This window comes from Urtica dioica, chromosome 3, assembly GCF_054948205.1.
Source record: "Urtica dioica subsp. dioica isolate 48M chromosome 3, U.dioica_male_clone48M_v1_H2, whole genome shotgun sequence".
In the NCBI taxonomy this organism is placed as follows: domain Eukaryota; kingdom Viridiplantae; phylum Streptophyta; class Magnoliopsida; order Rosales; family Urticaceae; genus Urtica; species Urtica dioica.
This window is the reverse complement of record NC_142758.1, coordinates 12,656,829-12,677,348: the sequence shown is the minus strand read 5'-3', so window position 1 is coordinate 12,677,348 and position 20,520 is coordinate 12,656,829. Positions and strand designations below refer to the sequence as shown.

General features: G+C 46.8%; 1 protein-coding gene and 1 pseudogene across 1 annotated transcript; one reads left to right on the top strand and one right to left on the bottom strand.

Annotated features, from left to right (window-relative positions):
- Nucleotides 1–10,870: 10,870 nt before the first annotated feature.
- Nucleotides 10,871–11,443, bottom strand: LOC149402390 (uncharacterized). The gene has a single exon (XM_089608351.1). It carries the CDS (start codon nucleotides 11,441–11,443, stop codon nucleotides 10,871–10,873), a length of 573 nt encoding a protein of 190 aa, XP_089464477.1.
- Nucleotides 11,444–18,977: 7,534 nt separating this feature from the next.
- LOC149402389 (uncharacterized) lies at nucleotides 18,978–20,289 on the top strand (annotated as a pseudogene).
- Nucleotides 20,290–20,520: the final 231 nt, after the last annotated feature.

The following is a 20,520-nucleotide window of genomic DNA, read 5'->3' as shown; positions in this document are numbered from 1 at the left end:
GAGATCTCTCGGGTCAAGGCCGAGAGGGAGAGGGATTCTCTGCTAGTGGAGATGCAGACCCTCATCGAGGAGAAGGACGACGCCGTGTGATCCAAGGCGGACCTAGAGGACGATTGGGACCTAGCGTTGGAAGAGGCTCGTTACGCGGCGGCCGTACGAGTTCGAGATGCAACCGCGATGGAGAACGCGTCTCGCGGGACCACCTTTTCTTTTTTCGACGCCATGTTTCCGCAGAGGCTGCTCAATCAACAAATCATCTGCTTGACGGAGAGGCTACCGACGGGTCGGGCGCCCCTCGCCCCGAGGATGATGAGGAGCAGATCGACTTCGGTTCCGAGTAGTCGACTTTGTTTTGGTTTTCCGTGCACCTGTTTAGCGCTTGCCTTTTTTTTTCGTTTCGGATTATTTCTTATGATTTCTTCTATTCGATATTCGCCATGTTTCCATGTTCTTTTCGTTGGGTTGTTTATGTAACATTGCTTGTTTTAGCTAAAGCTTTTTCTGGTTTATCATGCGTCTTATTTTCTCGATTTACTATGCTTAGCGTAATCGATTTTCGCAATCCGATTAGTGCGTGTCTTACAATCCACGTTTTACTATATCTAGTGTAATCGGTTCGCACGGCTTAGTGCCACACCTAGCGGCGAGGTTTTCCGCGGACGCTGGCTAGACCAGTTTCGTAGGGCGGATGCGAGTCTTTGCCGTTCATTAGTAACTCGCTGCCTCTCGGCGCGTGCGAGCTGAGCGGCTATCGCGCCCACGTTCCAGCACGTACGCTACATGTCGGCGTGCACGTTGTGTGCCAGAATGGGCTTGAGGCGAGCGCAGTTCCCATCGAGTGCGATACCTGTCGGTACACGAATCACGTTTTGGGTTTCGGCTGCCAAGATCAATGGTCCGATGCGCGGACATGATCAGTCGATGCCCCGCTACCTATCGGTGTGCGAGGCGTGGAGTCGTGCGAGAGCGTCGCGCGAAAGATGTGCAAGGTCAGAGGTCCGGTGCGCGGATCCGACCTGTTGACGCTTCGCTACCTTTCGGTGCGCGAAGCGTTGAATCGTGCGAGAGCGTTGCATGAAAGATGTGTACCTGTTACCCATTAGCCCCCTGAGTTTCTTGTGTACTCGTAGAGGAGACTAGAAATTGTGATACAACAGGATAAAGGTTTCGAAGCGAAACGTAATCCGATTACCATGTCAAAATAGTTAAAAATTACATTCCCAGGCCATTGGTCTTATTTGAAACTTGAAATTGTCTTTTGCTAAAATTGGAAATAAGACGAAAACAATTAAACATAAAGAAGACGGGACCGGGCTTCTATTGGTAGTATTGCCGCAGGTGCTCCGCGTTCCACGGGTGGGTGAACACGAGCCCTTCTAGATTATCGAGCTCGTATGTGTCGTTATGTATGGCTCGGCGCACATGGTACGGGCCTTCCCAAGTGGGGCCCAGAACTCCTGCCCCCTGCACTTTGGTGTTTTGGAACACCCTTCTAAGGATGAGGCTTCCGTCGCGAATTTTCGTAGCTTGACCTTGGAATTGTAGTACTTCTCGACCTTCCTCTTCTGTGTAGCAAGGCGGGTGAGCGCGTCCGCCCTCTTCTCGTCTACGAGGTCCAACTCGATCCTGATTGCTTCGTTGTTGGCGGCTTCCTCGTACTCTTCGATGCGAAAGGTGGGTAGCTTGGTCTCGACAGGTACCACGGCCTCGATACCGAATGCAAGAGCGAAAGGGGTTTCGCCGGTCACGTTCTGCGCGATGGTCCGGTATGCCTAGAGGACCATGGGAAGCTCTTCGGCCCAAGCCCCATTTCTCTCTTTCAGCTTCTTCTTCAGGTTCTCTTTGATTGTCTTGTTAACCGCCTCGACCTGACCGTTGGCTTGAGGATGGCGGGGAGAGGAGAAAGTCTTGCTGATGCCTAACTGTTCGCACATGTCCCAGAGGCGCGCATTATCGAATTGCTTATGGTTGTCGGTCACAATTGACGCGGAGATCCCGAAGCGGCAGACAATATTCTTCCAGATGAAGTTCGTCGTGCTCACCTCAGTGATGTTCACTAACGGTTCGGCCTCTACCCATTTCGTGAAGTAATCGATAGCCACGATCATGTGCTTCTACTGCCTCGGGGCCGTAGGCAGTTCACCGATGAGGTCTATTCCCCACTTCGCGAAGGGTCGAGGTACAATGATCGGGCACAATGGGACCGGCGCTTGGCGCGGGATGTGGGCAAACCTTTGGTATTTGTCGCACCTTTTGGCCTATTCATGGGAATCCCTTTTCAAGGTAGGCCAAAAGTATCCGAGCCTTAGTAGCTTCATGGCCAAAGATTGTCTGGCCGCATCGTTTCCGCACACCTCTTCGTGCACCTCGCGGAGCAATTTCTTTGCCTCGACTTCGGTCAAGCATCGGAGAAGGGGCATGGAGTATCCTCTCTTGAACAAGTTGTCCTCCCTCATTGTGTATTTCGGTGCCAAGCTTCTCAGCTTTCTGGCCTCTTCTTTGTCTTCAGGGACGACTCCTCGCTTGAGGTATTCCACGAGTGGCATCATCCATGAGGGGGGCGGAGTTCCGTCAACCACCCCTACGTCGCCTCTCGAGACGTAGGGCCGAGTCAGTACTTCTATTGGAACGCTCCCTTCTCCCTCTTCGTCTAGCCCAGACGCAAGGAGCGCCAAGGCGTCGGTTCGCCTCCCGGGGAACTTGGACTATCTCGAACCATGACAAGGCCTCCAAATTCTTCTGGGTCTTTGACAGATATGCGACCATTTTCGGCTCTTTGGCTGCATAGTCGCCCTTAACCTGGTTCACAATCAACTGTAAGTCACAGTGGATGTGCAGGTTTTGGACACCTAGCTTGTTTGCCAATTCCAAGCCAACGATCAGAGCCTCGTACTATGCCTCGTTGTTGGAAGCCTTGAACTCGAATCGCATGGCGTATCTCAATTTTTCCCTATCAGGATTTGTGAGAACGATGCCGGCACCAGCCCCCCGGGCGTTTGATACGCCATCTACATGTAAGTCCCAGACCGGCCCTATCGGGTTAATGGTCCTCTTCTTCGACGACCCATCGTGGTCGTTCTCCTTGTCTTTCTCGTTATCGTTGTCTTTGTTACCCTCGTCTGTTGAGGGTGTGTTGGTAAATTCAGCCACGAAGTCGGCGAGGGCCTGGCCCTTGATGGCACTTTTCGGTTGAAACTCGACCCCGTATTCGCCCAGCTCTTGGGACCATATAGCCATACGAGACGAGTTCCCTTTTTGTAAGGCATTCTCGATGGGATGTCCCGTATGTACCACGATTAGGTGCGCTTGGAAGTAGGGGCGAAGTTTTCTCGCGCTCGTGACAAGGGCGAGGGACAATCTCTCGATTTCCGGGTATCGATTCTTGGCGTCGAGGAGCGCCTTGCTAACGTAGTAAACCGGCCATTTTACCTTGTCTTCTTCGCGTATTAGAATTGCGCTCATGGCCCTGTTGGAAACCGTGAGGTAGACATACAAGGTCTCGCCATCCTTCGGTTTTGCAAGGAACGGGGGGGAGCTGAAGTAGGTTTTCATGTCGCGGAACGCCTCCTCGCACTCCTTCGTCCACACAAACCCGTCGGTCTTCTTAAACGCCTTGAAAAATGGTTGGCACCTATCGGTTACCTTAGAAACGAATCGCGTTAAGGCGGTGATCATTCCCGTCAAACTCTGTACTTCTTAGACTTTCTGTGGCGACCTCATCTCTAAGATCGCCTTAATCTTCTCGGGATTGGCTTCAATCCCGTGGCGGCTCACGATATATCCCAGGAATTTTCCCGACTCAACCCCAAAAGCGCCCTTATTGGGGTTGAGCTTCATCTTGTAGCGCCGCGAGATTGTGAACATTTCCCTGAGGTCTCGAACGTGGTCGCGGGCCTTGAGGCTTTTGACTAGCATGTCATCCACGTAGACCTAGCTCCATCGTTTTTCCAATTTGATTGGCGAACATTCAGTCCACCAACCTTTGATACGTTGCTCCTGCATTTTTGAGGCCAAAGGGCATGACCTTGTAGCAGTAAAGTTCGCGGTTCGTAACAAAGGTGGTCTTGATTTGATCCGCCTCGTGCATACGGATCTGATTGTAGCCCGAGTAGGCGTCCATGAAGCTTAGCAGCTCGTGGCCCGCCGTGGCGTCCACGAGTTGCTCAATTCTGGGGAGAGGGAAGCTGTCTTTCGGGCAGGCCTTGTTGAGGTCTTTGTAATCGATACAAATTCACCACTTCCCGTTTGGCTTCTTCACCATAATGACATTGGACACCCACTTGGGGTGTTCCGCCTCCCTGACGAAGTTGGCGGCAAGAAGTTTGTCAACTTCTTCACCAATGGCTTGGTACCTCTCTCCACTGAACGCTAGTCTCGGTTGGACGCGCTCGGTCACCCTCTTGTCGTCATTGAGGCGGAGGACCATTATCTCGGGGTTGATCCCTGGCATGTCGGCGTTTGTCCACGCGAAGACGTCTTTGAACTCGCGGAGGAAGGCTGCGAGCTGGAGTCGGATTTTGGATGGGAACTAGGTGCCTACCTTGACTACTTGGTCAGGCTTAGCGTCGTCCAGCACGACGGGAACGAGGTCATCCGGTGTCTCCACCTTCCGACGCTCGACATCGTCCCTTTGGTCCGACTCTCCGAAGGTGCCCCCTTCCTCTATCTTGCATGGAAACTTGACTCCGAGCTGGAAGATGGTGCTCACCATATTTCCCTTTCCCTTTCCATCCACCCCTTGGATGTAGCACATCCTCGCCATCGATTGGTCTCCCAACATTATGGCGATCCCATTCTCGGTCGTGAAATTCATCATCAGGTGGTAAGTGGACGTTATGGCCTTCAACCGATTGAGAGTCGGATGGCCGATAATGATGTTGCACCCCTAAGGCTGGTCCACGACTAGGAACGACACGATGTGGGTGACCTCGATCCCCCCCAGTGTCCTGAAGGTTACCGGGAGGTCGATGGTGCCTTCCGTCATGACCCTCTCCCCGGAGAAGCCGAAGAGTGGGGTCGAGATCGAGGTCGGTCTCAGCCCGGTCAACTTCATCCTGTCCAAAGCCGATTTGAAGATGATGTCGGCGGAGCTGCCGTTGTCTATCAGGATTCTCCGGACAAGATTGTTGGCGACCGGGGCCGATGTTGGAATTGATCTAGGGTTTAAGAAAAAGTTTAACGCTTCGGTATGCGGCGGAGTTTTAAAAAATTTTCTTTTAACAAGTAAAACCATTTTACTAACCTAGACAAAGAGCAAGCACATGCAAATAAAAACTAATATGAGCATTAAAGATTACTAACCTTTCTTGAAGCTTGAATGTTGAGAAGCTTTTGGAAAGTTGCAACGTTCGTCTCTCCTCGCAACACGTCTCTCTTCCTTCCTCGGCAACTCGAGCAACCACGAAATTTTCTATCACTAAATCACTCGAGAGAAAAAGGAATTAGTGTGTGGGCGCTTTTAAACACTACGACTTAAGAACGAGTCTTGAAGTCGAAGAGCTAAACACTAGGTCAAATGAGGACCTAGGTGCCAAAACAAAAAACCGAAATTGAATAGAGAGAGAAAGGAGAGGGGCGGCCAAGCTTCTAGAGAGAGAGTCTCTCAAATCTCTAAAACTTGGATGAATGAAATCTGTGGAATGAGGCTCCTATTTATAGGAGAGGTTTCACCTTCAATAAGGTAGTTTCCTCTTCTATAGAATATCACATATTCATGAGCCTATTTCCCTTTTCCTTCATAGAGTCACACGGCCAAGACTTGCCAAGCAAGTCCTTGGATTTGTTTCCTCTTTTATTTGCTTCCCCTTTTACTTACTTGGTCGATTCCCTTAGTTAATCCATATGCAAATTTGTTTCCTCTTTTTCTTTGGCAAGTATCTTGATACATTTATGCACAAAATATTCTCTCTTTCCCTTGGGTAGTAGGCGCCCATATTGTCTAGAAAAGGCTTCTAGAAGCTTTTCGATTTATTCATGACAACATGAAAAATGCCCATTAAGAATTTTCAATAAAATTCTTATGAAATGAAATTAATCCACCAGGCCCAATAAATCTAATTTTGGCCGAGTGATGCATGTCATCAAATGACCATGTCAAAAAATTTATTGACATTCATTTCATCCTATGTCTCAAAAGACAAAAATACCCTTTTGACAATTTTCGTAAAACTTGTCTCGTTTTTATTTTGACTTAGCTTCTAGTTTAACTATTCCTACTCGATGTGATTCGTGACAGTGACCTCATGGATCCAAATGAACAAAGCTTGAGCTAAATACTTGTTGTCGCACGAAAATGAACAACTATTGAAAACCTCGGGCGGTTCAATCCAAGGCCGGACCAAGTGATCGCACCCGGGCCAAGAGTATGAACTCAAAAGTCTCGAGCTAGGTTTTCTCCGATCAACCCGCCTCTCGGGAGAGGTAGGGGGTGAGGAGGAGGAGTGACCGTGCCTTGGGTGTCGGCTGCCTACGTACCGGTGCGTGGGATCAGGTCAGATGGTGGTTCAGGCGTGTAAGACGCAGTATGAGGCATAGAACCTTGGTGGAGAAGCGTACTCGACGAAGGAGATGGAGCGCGGAGGAGTCCTCGGCGACGTCTCAGAACTTCGGAGATCGCGTGCGCGTCTAGCGTGTTAGACGCGCGAGGGGAACTCTAGTCGAGAACCCTAGGGGTGTACCTGAGCACCGGGGGGCGTTCGGTCAGAGGGAGCGACGCTCGGGAAGTTCTTGTGAGTGCTTCGGAACCTCTGAGAACGAGAGAGACTAGTGAGAATGCTTCGGGTCAAATATGGCATCAAGAGAAGCAGAGAAGAGTGAGAAATCGAGCGTATCGATAGGAGATGAAGGGATGGCTTCCCCCTCAGTGAGAGGGGGTTTATATAGGTGTTTGGGGACCCTAAGGGGGTCCTTTGGCGTCCATGTGGGACTAGGAACGCGCCCCTTTTCAAGAGGAGGCGCACAAAGGAGCAGCGGCGCACCATGCGCGGCGCACAACCCGCGGCGCGCGGTCTGCGCCGCTCAGCGCGCGACGCGGCCTTGTCCGAGTGCGGTGCACGACCCGCGACGCGCGGGCAGCGCTGCTCAATGCGCGGCGCGCGCTGGGCTTCGTCTTTGCAGGGTTTTCGCGATCGTCTCGCTTCCGGGCCCGTTGAGCTATTGTGGACTGGGTATTTCGGGTTTATGACACAAACGTTTTGTCGACGGATAGGGCTCAAGCCGAGGCTCGATTCGAGGAACGATGCTCGACTCGAGGAGACTGACTAAAGGCTCGACTCGAGGAGACCGATTCAAGGCTCGACTCGAGGAGCGAAGCTCGATTCGAGGAGACTCATTCAAGGCTCAAGTCGAGGAGCGAGGCCCGAATCGAGGAGACTGAACAAAGTCTCAACTTGAGGGGCGAGGCTCGACTCGAGGGGTTCCGCTCGACTCAAGGAGTCAAGAGTTTGGGGTGAGGATTTGAAGGCTTGCCACTCTTCAGGACCTCCGGCCTGACCATCGGTCCTTTGAGCGACGTGCCTTCTCGGCGTCTCGGGTTTTCCAAAAACGACCGACAACAATACTGGGACTCAAAAGTTCACAAACCTTTTCCAAGTTTAGCGTAATGTCAACTGACTCCACTAAAGAGTTGACACTTAAAATCTCTCGGTTCAAATGAATTTATTTTCTACTCAAGAATTCAACCAAATTATGATGAGCGGATCCACTGAATATTATCTATGTTTACCCTTCATGAATATCATCAGCTAGTCGGGATTTACAAAAATTACCATTTTACCCTTCTAGCTGTTATTTCCTCAACTCCTTTATCGCTTGTGAATAAGTTAGAAACAATGTATTGACGAGGAGCTAACAAGTCACATTGTTTCATCCAAAAGAGTCAAGACTCAATTTGGACACTGGCCAGTTCATTTATTCACATTCCAAGGAACAAAGCATGAGATGATATACATTGCATTTCAGCAATATTGTACATGAATTCCATATCTATGAGATCTTCCTAAATTTACTCATGACATCTTCATAACGTAGTACTTCACCAATAGGTCCAGTTCAGAATGACATAGCGAATCCGAACTCTAACTTTCTCAAATGAGAATATGTAAGCTATGAAATGACATGTCTCATTTCACGATTGAGGTAAGCATGATGCAATTCATACGTAGTGACTTCAAGACATAAGAGGTTAAATGGTTTGTTCTTATTTTGTCTCTAGAAGTGCACTGGTCAATACTATAGAGTCTCCAACTCTCAATTCCCCATAACCAGACATCATAGATTCTCCTAACAATCGTACTGAGGTCAATAGTCCTTTGACCCTTAGATTGTGAATATATCGTTTTAAGCAAACTACGAAGAATTTGTTCATGCAAATCTACATTTGTCTCTTCGTAAGTTGTTTAGTTTGTTTATGGACTAAAGACTAATGTTTTATCATAAAGCTTCAAACAGACAAGGAGGAATGAATGAATGTTTCAACTTTTTATTAATTAATAAGCAATTACAAGCAAGAGTCTTCATGAGACTTTATTACATCAAATGTACAATATAAAGATTACAACTCTTCTTGTGGGCACCATTGACAACAAACTCCCACTTGACTCAAAGAAGATGTGTGTAGTCCTTCATGCCTAATCCCTCTCGATATTGGTCGAAGACCTTGTTCGCTAGGGCCTTTGTGAATGGATCTGCTAGGTTGTCCACCATTGAGATCTTCTTCACTTCCACATCTCCGCTCTGCACGATCTCTCGAATCAATTGGTATTTCCTCTCAATATGCTTAGAGCGCTTATGCCTCCCCGATTCCCTCATTTCGATGATCTAGTTTTGGAGGCTTTGGATCATCATTACCATGTCGAGCCCGTTAGCTGGGCTGAATGCCGGGACCGCGGGAGTCGCCTGTTGGTGCTCGTTGGATGCTTGGTCCCCGGCATTGGCCTGAGGTCGGCCAAGAGTTATGGCGGGGAGTGCGTCCCTCCGGGAGTTGAGCCTTAGGCGGAGATCCTCCCGTCGAGAGTTTCTCTGCGCCGTCAGGCACTCTCTCAGGTCCACACTCGGCGCTTGGCAGGGCGAGGTGGCCCTTGGCCGGATTGTCCGGCGAGCGCTCCGGCTATCGGCCCCATCGTCCCCTCGGGCCGCTCTCTCCCCGGCGAGGGGCCGTGTCCGGCTGCCTCTTGAAATCGAGGGGGCGAGTCCTCGGGAGTGTGACCGTGCCTGTTGTCGCGCCGGGTGCAACGGTCCGGCCAAGGCGCCATTTGTCCTTTCGGACCGTGATTGGGTGAGGCTAGGAGTTTCCTCGTCGGTTCTTGACTCCCCCACATAGTCGGGGTCGGAGTTGTCTCGGGCGAACCTATCCTCGACGTCGTAGCCAAGAGGGTCGGCGATGAGCGTGCCGTCGATGCCAGAATGGTCTAGGAGCTCGGCCTCGGCGTCATTCACCAGGTCATGGGACTGGCTCTCATTGTCACGAGGCTGCCCTCCTACACGGTGCATGAGGCTTCGGAGGCGGTATCTCGAGCTCGTCGCTCGAGTGCCTGCAGAACTAGCAGGAACTTGACTCATCTCTCGAGAGTCGTAGAAGTAGTAAGAGAAAGGATTAGAAGGGACCATCGCTCGTTTTCGGACAACGGTTTAGGAACCAAAAGTGGTCAGACCCAGGGCAGGACCAAGTGATCTCACTTCGGTTCGAGCGTGTCGGACTGGGTATCCCAAGTCTTCCCTTAGCTGTTGATGATGTCTATCTCATCCAAACACCTAAAAAGTAGAAAAAGGAGTGTGAACTACAAAGGGGAAACAGAGGGGGTGCCTCTGTTTACCTCTCCGACGCTCAACATTAGTAGGATTGAGGTGGAATATAGAGGGTTTAGGTGTTTAGATGCCAAAGATGAGTGAAACAAGTGAGTTATGAGTTTGACAGCGTTTCGGGACTCAAAATTGGATTACCTATCTCGAGGGGTCGAGCCATGTATTTATAGGCGACCAAGAGACGTTTTGAATTCCCTTGGCCGAGTGAAGTTGAGTCGGCCATCGGCCGGGTGACACTCGATCGGCCGATGGCCGAGTGAAATGTTAGATGCCGGGTGAGGTTCACTCGGCCATTGGCTGAGTGAATTGCTGGACGCCGGATGAGATTCACTCGGCCATTGGCCGAGTGAACTGTTTGGCCGGCTAGAGGTTTGACTCGGCCCATGGCCGAGTGAACTTGTTGGGCCGGCAGAGGATTCACTCGGCCATTGGCCGAGTGAACTATTGGACCGGTTGGAGGATTCACTCGGCCATTGGCCGAGTGAATTGCTGGGCCGACAGAGGATTCACTCGGCCATTGGCCGAGTGAACTGATGGGCCGGCTGAAGGTTCACTCGACCATTGGCCGAGTGAACTGATGGGCCGGGTGAGATTCACTCGGCCATTGGCCGAGTGAACTTCTTGGGCCGGCCAATGGCCGAGTGCTGGTCCGGCTGCCCGAAAGGTCGATCGCGTCGTCGGACCTCGTCGGGCCGATAACAACATCTACTCACGATTATCATACCAATTCATCAAAGAAAATGAGGTTCAAGAGTATTTTACCTTTTTGTCTTGAAGTGGTAGTAGAGAAACAAGGATGTATTTCAAGGAATGATGAGTGTAAATAAAGGGGGAATAATGAATGTGACGTGATGGGTTGGGTGTTTTGATACAAAAAAAAATACTCGCAATTATGGCTGAGTTCTTGAGAGAATCAGAGAAAAGTGAGAGGATGGTTTGTAAGAAAAAGAAATAAAAGGAGCAACAAATGCTTAAAAATTTGAAATTTTGGGACCTCGCGCCGCGCGATTCGTGGGTCGCGGCGCGAGGTCGCATATTAAAACCCCGCGCGGGTTACCACTTTTTATTGCTAGACGAGGCCGAGATAGGCCACCACTTTCTCGCTCTCAAAAACCGCTCCGAAGTATGGTTTCACTCGCTGCCCGTTGACCTTGAATCTTTCTCCGCTCGCACTCGCAATCTCGAACGTTCCCGACGGGAAGGCTTGCGTGACTTTAAATGGCCCGGACCATCGCAACTTTACCTTCCCGGGGAAGCGTCTCAACCGGGAATTGTAGAGTAAAACTTGTTGTCCTTGTTGGATCTCTTTGGGCTTGATGTGCTTGTCATGCCACGCCTTTGTCTTCTCTTTGTAGATCATTGCGTTCTCGTACGCTTCTCGTCGGAGTTCATCAAGCTCGTTGAGTTGAAAGAGCCTTTGCTTTCCCGCGGCTTTGTGGTCAAAATTTAGAATCTTCATCGCACATAGTGCCTTGTGCTCGAGTTCCACCGTGAGATGACAAGCTTTGCCGTAGACGAGCCGATACGGGGACATTCCAAGGGGCGATTTGAAAGCCGTTTGGTACGCCCATAATGCATCGTCGAGCTTTCGGGCCCAATCTTTGAGAGAGCTCCCCACCGTCTTCTCCAGGATACTTATCATTAGTTATCTGAATAAAATGGAAATCCTAGGATCTGAGATTGATGGGAAGAATTTCATAGATATGATATTAAAAACTCTCCCCGCATCTCTTGATACCTCCAAGATGAACTAGTCGATAAACAAGCAAGAGTATATTGTTACCAAGCTTATGAAGGAGCTTCACACTGCTGTAGGTCTCACTAAGAGAAAGAGGAATCAAGGAGAGGCACATGCTACAGAGCAAAAAGCCTCCGCCTCTGGAACTGAGAAGAGATCTCACAAGGCCGATAAGAAGAACTGTCTTGCCTATCTCAAAGCAAAGGAACATAGTATTGTACTAATTAATGAAGCATGCTTAGTAGCTGATAATGTATCAAGGTGGATTCTTGACTCCGCTGCTACTAACCATATTTGTTGTTCCTTGACTGGTTTCAAGAAAACCAAAAGCTTAGAGGAAGGCGACTTCTGTTTCAAATGGGTGATGGGAGCCTGGTGTCTGCGAAGGCTGTGGGATCCATGGCGCTGTCTTTTGAAGACCGCACTTTAAACTTGAATAATGTTTATTTTGTTCCTACCTTTGGGAAGAACTTAATATCCGTTGCTCGTCTTCTTGAGCAAGATTATTGTTTAAAGTTCGTTAAGAATGAAATTCGTATTTCGTTTTCTGATAATTCTTTTGTCACTGATGCAAGTATGAAGAATGCTCTTTTCTACATTTATCCCACTCAACCTTCTCTTTTAGGCACCGAAATAGATAGCGATCTAATTAGGGAGCCAAAGAGGATAAAACTTTCTGAATCCTCCGATCTAACAAAATCAATATACCTATGGCACTTAAGACTTGGTCATATCAGTCTAGATAGGATTAAGAAACTTGTGATGGACAGTCCACTCCAAGCCTCTGCAATAGGTCACTACCTACTTGTGAATCCTGCATAGAAGGAAAAATGACTAAGCGACCTTTCTCCGATAAGGGTCGAAGAGCCTCTGAGTTGCTGGAACTAGTACATTCTGATGTATGTGGTCCGCTCAGCCAACAGGCACGTGGAGGATACGAATACTTCGTTACCTTCACCGATGATTACTCGCGATATGGTTTTGTCTATTTGCTCAAACACAAATGTGAGACCTTTAACGTCTTTAAGGTCTTTAGGGCTTTAGTGGAAAAGCAAACTGGCAAAGTGATCAAAACCCTTCGATCTGATCGAGGTGGTGAGTATATGTCTAGAGAGTTCGATGACTTTCTTAAAGAAGAAGGTATCGCTTCTCAGCTTACCACACCTGGCACACCTCAACAAAACGGAGTGTCAGAGAGAAGAAACTAAAGTCTTATGGAGATGGTTAAACAATGATGAGTTACTCATCACTCCCTCTTTCCTTTTGGGGATATGCCCTCGAAACAGCCGCTTACATTCTGAACCAAGTTCCGTCCAAAACGGTTCCTGGTACTCCTTATGAACGATGGACTGGCCGTAAAGTAAATCTTGGCCGCATCAAAATTTGGGGATGCCCAGCACACGTGCTAAGGCAAAAGACTAGCAAGTTGGCTAGTAGGTCAGAATTGTGTCTGTTCATTGGATATCCAAAGGAAACCAAAGGTTTCACATTCTATAGTCCCGAGGATGATAAGACTTTCGTTAGCATGAATGCTCGTTTCCTTGAGGAGGACTTTATGAAGGATGCAAAACCTAGAAGCAAAATTGTGCTTGAAGAAAATTTGGGTGAGGAAGCTTCTAACTCATCTGTAAGAACTGTTCTTACCCCAAATGAAACACAACCTAACTCATCAGAATCTCGTCAAGTAGTACTTCGACATAGTGGGAGGGCTACTCAAAATCCTGACAGGTACATGTCCTGTGGAGACTATCTCGTAGCCGTCTCTAACATGGATGATCCTGTTTCCTATAGCCAAACGATGGCTTGTTCTGAATCAAACCTTTGGCTTGACGCCATGAAAGTTGAAATGCACTCGATGTATATCAACAAAGTCTGGAAACTTGTAGAGCTTTTCGAAGGGATTAAACCCGTAGGGTGTAAGTGGATATACAAGAAGAAAAGGGGTCCGTATGGGAACGTCGAGACGTTCGAAGCACGACTTGTGGCTAAGGGTTATACCCAACAAGAAGGGATTGACTATGAAGAAACCTTCTCGCCAGTCGCGATGCTTAAATCCGTCCGCATACTCCTATCCATAGCTGCAGCTCTCGACTATGAGATCTGGCAAATGGATGTCAAGACAGCCTTCCTGAATGGCAATCTTGACGAGCGCATTTACATGGCTCAACCAGAAGATTTCGTGGAAAAAGGTCAAGAGACCAAGGTTTTTGAGTTGCTAATGTCCATTTACGGATTAAAGCAAGCATCTAGGTCATGGAATATTAGATTCGATGAAACTGTAAAGAGCTTCGGCTTTGAGCAGTCAATAGATGAGCCGTGCGTTTACAAGTTAATGCACGAAGGTAAAGTTGTGTTTCTGGTACTGTATGTCGATGATATATTATTCATAGGTAATGATGTGGGTAAGTTATCTGAGGTTAAGGTCTGGTTAGCAAAGCAATTCGATATGAAGGATCTAGGAGAAGCCGTGTACATTCTGGGGATCCAAATCTTTCAAGATCGGAAAAACCGGACCCTGTCGCTCTCTCAAGCATCTTATATTGATAAGGTGATGGATCCCTTCTCGATGTAAGAAGGGCCAAACACCCTTTAGGCATGGAGTCTCACTCTCTAAGGACCAGTCTCCCAAGACTGCACAAGAGATTGAAGACATGAGGAAAATTCCTTACGCCTCTGCCGTAGGAAGCCTCATGTATGCTATGCTTTGCACTAGACCTAATATATGTTTCGCCGTTGGCGTAGTTAGCCGTTTCCAATCCAACCTTGGACCCGAGCACTGGATTGTTGTTAAGCATGTTCTTAAGTATCTTCCAAGAACTAGGAACTTGATGCTTACATACTCAGGTACTGACCTGACTATGATGGGATATACCGATTCCGATTTTCAAGCAGATAAGGATTCCAGGAAATCCACTTCGGGATTTGTGTTCATCCTTAATGGTGGAGTTGTTGTGTGGAGGAGTATTAAGCAATCATGCATTGCTGACTCCACAATGGAAGCTGAATATGTAGCTGCTTGTGAAGCGTCCAAAGAGGCTGTATGGCTTAGAAAATTCCTTAAATATTTGGAAGTTGTTCAAAACATCGACGAGCCCATGACCCTTTATTATGATAATAGTGGGGCTGTCGCTAAGTCAAAGGAACCTCGAAGTCATAAGCGCTCTAAACATATTGAGAGGAAATAACATTTGATTCGAGAGATCGTGTAGCGCGGAGACGTGGAAGTGAAGAAGATCTCAACGGTGGACAACCTAGCAGATCCATTCACCAAGGCCCTAGTGAACAAGGTCTTCGACCAACATCGAGAGGGATTAGGCATGAAGGACTACACACATCTTCTTTGAGTCAAGTGGGAGTTTGTTGTCAGTGGTGCCCACAAGAAGAGTTGTAATCCTTATATTGTACATTTGATGTAATAAAGTCTCATGAAGACTCTTGCTTGTAATTGATTATTCATTAATAAAAAGTTGAAACGTTCATTCATTCTTCCTTGTCAGTTTGAAGCTTTATGATAAAACCTTAGTCTTTAGTCCATAAACAAACTTAACAACTTACGAAGAGACAAATGTAGATTTGCATAAACAAACTCTTCGTAGTTTGCTTAAAACGATATATTCGCAATCTAAGGGTCAAAGGACTATTGACCTCAGTACGATTGTTAGGAGAATCTATGATGTATGGTTATGGGGCATTGAGAGTTGGAGACTCTATAGTTCTTCTAAGTATCTTCTGAAGGTACTGAATTGACCAGTGCACTTCTAGAGACAAAATAAGAACAAACCATTTAACCTCTTATGTCTCGAAGTCACTACGTATGAATTGCATCGTGCTTACCTTAATCCTGAAATGAGACATGCCATTTCACAACTTATGCATTCTCATTTGACAAAGTCAGAGTTCGGACTCACAATGTGATTCTGAACAGGGCCTATTGGTGAGGTACTAAGTTGTGAGAATGTCTGAGTAACTTTGTGAAGTTCTCATAGATATGGAATTCATGTACAAGATTGCTGAAATGCAATGTATATCACCTCATGCTTTGTTCCTTGGAATGTGAATAAATGAACTGGCCAGTGTCCAAATTGAGTCCTGACTCTTTTGGATGAAACAATGTGACTTGTTATCTCCTCGTCAATACATTTTTTCTAACTTATTCACAAGCGACAAAGGAGTTGAGGAAATAATAGCTAGAAGGGTAAAATGGTAATTTTGTAAATCCCGACTAGCTGATGATATTCATGAAGGGTAAACACAGATAATATTCAGTGGATCCGCTCATCATAATTTGGTTGAATTCTTGAGTAAAAAATAAATTCATTTAAACCGAGAGATTTTCAGTGTCAACTCTTTAGTGGAGTCAGTTGACATTAAGCTAAACTTGGAAAACGTTTGTGAACTTTTGAGTCCAAGTGTTTAGCTCAAGCTTTGTTCATCTGGATTCATGAGGTCATTGTCACAAATCACATCGAGTAGGAATAGTTAAACTAGAAGCTAAGTCAAAACAAGAACGAGACAAGTTTTGGACATAGGATGAAATGAATGTCAATAAATTTTTTTGACAAGGTCATTTGATGACTTAAGACCACTCGGCCAAAATTGATTTAATTGGGCCTTGTGGATTTATTTCATTTCATAAGAATTTTATTGAAAATTCTTAATGGGCCTTTCTCATGTTGTCATGAACAAATGAAGAAGCTTCTAGAAGCTCCTTCTAGAGAAGCCTTGGGCGTCCATCACCCAAAAGAAAGAGAGAATATTTTGTGCATAAATGTATCGATATACTTGCCAAAAGAAAAATAGGAAACAAATTTCCTATGCATGGCATAAGGGAATTCGGCCAAGCATGGCAAGGGAGCAAAAGAGGAAACAAATCCAAGTCTTCTAGAAGCACCCTTGGCCGCCCAAATGAAAGAAGAAACAAGGCAATATTTGCTCATGAATATGTGATATTCTATAGAAGAGGAAACTACCTTATTAAAGGTAAAGCCTCTCCTATAAATAGGAGCCTTATTCTTCACATTTGATTCATCCCAAGTTTTAGAGATTGAGAGCTTCTCTCTCTAGCTTGGCCGCCCCTCTCTCCTTCTCTCTCTAAGTTCTTTTCGTTTTTGTTTTGGCACCTAGGTTCTCATTTGACCTAGCGTTTTGTTGTCGGCCTGTCCCGGGCCGACGAGGACAGAGGGGCCACTTCAACCACACAACCGGCGCAACCCCTGTCTTGGCCATTACCCGGGCCAGGTCACAACCGGGCCAAGCCTCAGCCGGCCATTGGCCGAGTCAACAGCCAATGGCCGACCCAACCACCTCAGTCGGCCATTGGCTGAGTCAACATCCAGCTGACCCAATAGTTCACTCGGCCAATGGCCGAGTGAACCCTCCAGCCGACCCAACAGTTCACTCGGCCAATGGCCAAGTGAACCCCCTCAGTCGGCCCAGCAGTTCACTCGGCCAATGGCCGAGTGAACCCTCCAGCCGGCCATGCAGTTCACTCGGCCATTGGCCGAGTGAACCCTCCAGCCGGCCATGCAGTTCACTCGGCCATTGGCCGAGTGAATCCTCCAGCAGTTCACTCGGCCAATGGCCGAGTGAACCTCATCCGGCCCTAGACATTTCACTCGGCCAATGGCCGAGTGAACCCCAGCCTGCCCCAAGCTTTTCACTCGGCCAGTGGCCGAGTGAACCTCGCCATCATGTTCACTCGGCCATTGGCCGACCCAACCATTCAGTCGCCCGATGGCCGACTGAAGCTTGCTCACTCGGCCAAGGGGTCCCCTAAAACACCCCTTGGTCGCCTATAAATAGAGAGGTCCGTCCTCTCCCAATGGTAATCCAATTTTTAGTCCCGAAACGCTGTCGAACTCATACTTCACTCGTTTCGCTCATCTTTGGCCTCTCACCACCTCTAAAACCTCTATACTCCACCTCAATCCTACTAATGTTGTGCGTCGGAGAGGTAAACAGAGGCAACCCCTCTGTTTCCCCTTTGTAGTTCACGTGCTCTCTACTGCTTTTCAGGTATCGAGATGAGGTGAGCTTCATCTACAGCCAAGGGACGACTTGGGATACCAAGTCCGACACGCTGGAGCCGGAGTGAGATCACTTGGTCCGGCCTTGGGTCTAACCACTTTGGGCTCCTAAATAGTTGTCCGAAAACGAGCGACAACACGTTTTAGCGCTTCGACTTTGAGACTTGTTCTTGAGTCGTAGTGTTTAAAAGTGCCCACACACTAATTCCTATTTTTCTCGAGTGATTATAGTGATAGAAACTTTCGTGGTTACTCGAGTTGGCGAGGAAAGAAGAGAGACGTGCTGCGAGGGAGAGGAACGTTTTCAACCTTCCGAAGGCTCGTCATCGTTCAAGCTTCTAAAAAGGTTAGTAAATAATTTATGCTCATAATAGTTTTTATTTACATGTGCTTGCTCTTTGTCTAGGTTAGTAAAATCGTTTTACTTGTCAAAATAAAATTTTTAAAATTCCGCCGCTTACCGAAGCGTTAAACTTTTTCTTAAACCCTAGATTAATTCCAACATAGAGGAGGTCGAAGAAGATCAAGGACGAAGAAGAGTAAAGATGAGGCTTTTATATGAGGTTAAAGTCTCATATTTATTCATTTAGGTGCTTCCACTTGCTCATCGCCTCTAAGTGACCCCAACTTCAATGTTATTTCAATTGGATCCCGAAACACTGCAACTAAGTCCCAATCATATAATTGCTTAAATAAATTCATAATCGATTGAATTATAATCATACAATTTAAATCAAGAATTTTCTCGTTTAGTCTCGTTCAATTTTGTTATCGAATAGAATATTACATAATTATGATAGAATAATATGTAGTTATTAGGAGATTATTACGTAGTTATTAGAGTGTTAGAATGTGAACATAATATTGGGTAGTTATTATAGAATGTGAACGTAATATTGGGTAGTTATTAGAAAAGAATATTATGTATTTATTGTAATTCATTTCTTTCTTTTATGTTTCTTGTCTAAACTTGTATAAATACCCATTACGTGAATGAGAACAATACAACCTTTTCTCTCCAAAACCTCTCTGATTACATGGTATCAGAGCCATCCGAAAATTCCCAAAATTCGAAATCAAACATCCCATTACCTGGGTTCGAGATTAATCTGCCCTAAACCATCAGATTAGGGTTTCAAAATTTGTTTTTTTTCAGAAAATCTTCTAAGCCTACGAAATCTTTTCATCATTATCATCTAAATCCATCGATCCCTTACACTCACCACTTACCCAGACAATTCTGAAACTCAATTCCGATCAATTCTGTGCCAAAACCTGCTCATTCCGCCGACCCACGCGCCGCCGCTGCCGCAAAAAAAAAACTCAGGTTTATCTTTTCGACGTTCCGTCTAGCTACTCACTCTTTCCAATACGATATGGCTTAGAAAAAGGCTGTTGGTGTACCGAAGATCATGCCCATCCTCTCGAAGATCACCGACCACAAGTTGAGTGGTTCAAATTACCTCGATTGGAGAAAAACCATCCGGTTATTCCTTCGAAGTATCGACAAAGATGATCATCTAACTGATACATCTCCAGGTGACGAGTCAAAGTAAGCATGGCTTCGGGAAGATGCTCGTCTTTTCCTCCAAATCCGTAACTCCATTGGTAGTGAGGTAATTGGTCTTGTTAATCACTGCGAGTTCGTCAAAGAATTAATGGACTATTTGGATTTTCTTTATTCTGGAAAAGGGAATCTCTCTCGCATGTTCGATGTATGCAAAGCCTTCTACAGGGCTAAAAAACAGGACCAATCTCTCACCACCTATTTTATGGAGTTCAAGAAGATCTATGAAGAGCTCAACATGTTGCTGCCCTTCAGTGCCGACGTGAAAGTTCAGCAACAACAGCGTGAGCGAATGGCCATTATGAGTTTTCTTGCGGGACTGCCTTCGACCTTTGACACTGCAAGATCTCAGATAATCTCTGGTTCCAACATTTCCTCTCTCCAAGAGGTGTTCAGCCGCGTTCTTCGCACGGAGGGAACCCCGTCTAATCCTGTCAGTGGAGCTTTACTATCCCGAAACACGCATAGCTCAAGCCGCCCCGCTTATTACAAACCTGGAGCCCCAAGGAATTCAGAGTCTCGTCCAACAGACACTGCCGCAGTCACTTGCAACTACTGCAAGAAACAAGGTCATATGATCTAAGAGTGCCGAAAGCTTCAGTACAATTACTCCGACAACAATTTGGTTCGTGTCCCTGCTGATCAGTATGCCAAATTTTTCGAGTATCAAGAATCACTAAGGACTTCAAAACCCTTCAAATTTTTCCTCATCCTCCAAATGGGTCATTGATTCTGGTGCCACAGATCATATGACAGGTAATTCAAAACTTTTCTCCACCCTTACACCTCATGCTTCCGCTTCCACGGTTACCTTAGCCGATGGATCCCCTTCCAATGTTATTGGTTCGGGCACTATCACACCTACTTCTTCTTTGACGCTATCGCAAGTCTTGCACTTACCCAACCTATCCCTTAATCTCTTGTCTGTTAGCCACCTCACAAAAACGTTAAATTGCTCAATCTCATTTTTCCCAAACTCATGTGTTTTTCAGGATCTCATGACGAAATGCACTACTGGTAAAGGACATGAATCTGGAGGCCTCTACATTCTCGACACACCCAAATCCATTGCTTGTTCCAGCATCACGTATGCCCTTGAAGAACATTGTCGTTTAGGTCACCCTTCCCTTCCTCTTCTCAAGCTTCTTTGTCCTTAATTTCGCTCAGTTTCTTCTTTAGATTGTGAGTCGTGTCAGTTTGCTAAACATCATCGCCTTAGTTCTAGCCCTAGGATCAATAAGCGATCTAGCGCTCCGTTTGAATTAGTTCATTCAGATGTTTAGGGTCCATGTCCTATTACGTCCAAACCAGGTTTTCGATACTTTGTCACTTTTGTGGATGATTTTTCTCGTGTAACTTGGTTATTTTTAATGAAAACGCCTTCTGAA

Coding starts and splice junctions, on each gene's coding strand:
- LOC149402390 (XM_089608351.1), bottom strand. CDS start 11,443: ATGATAAGTATCCTGGAGAAGACGGTGGGGAGCTCTCTCAAAGATTGG.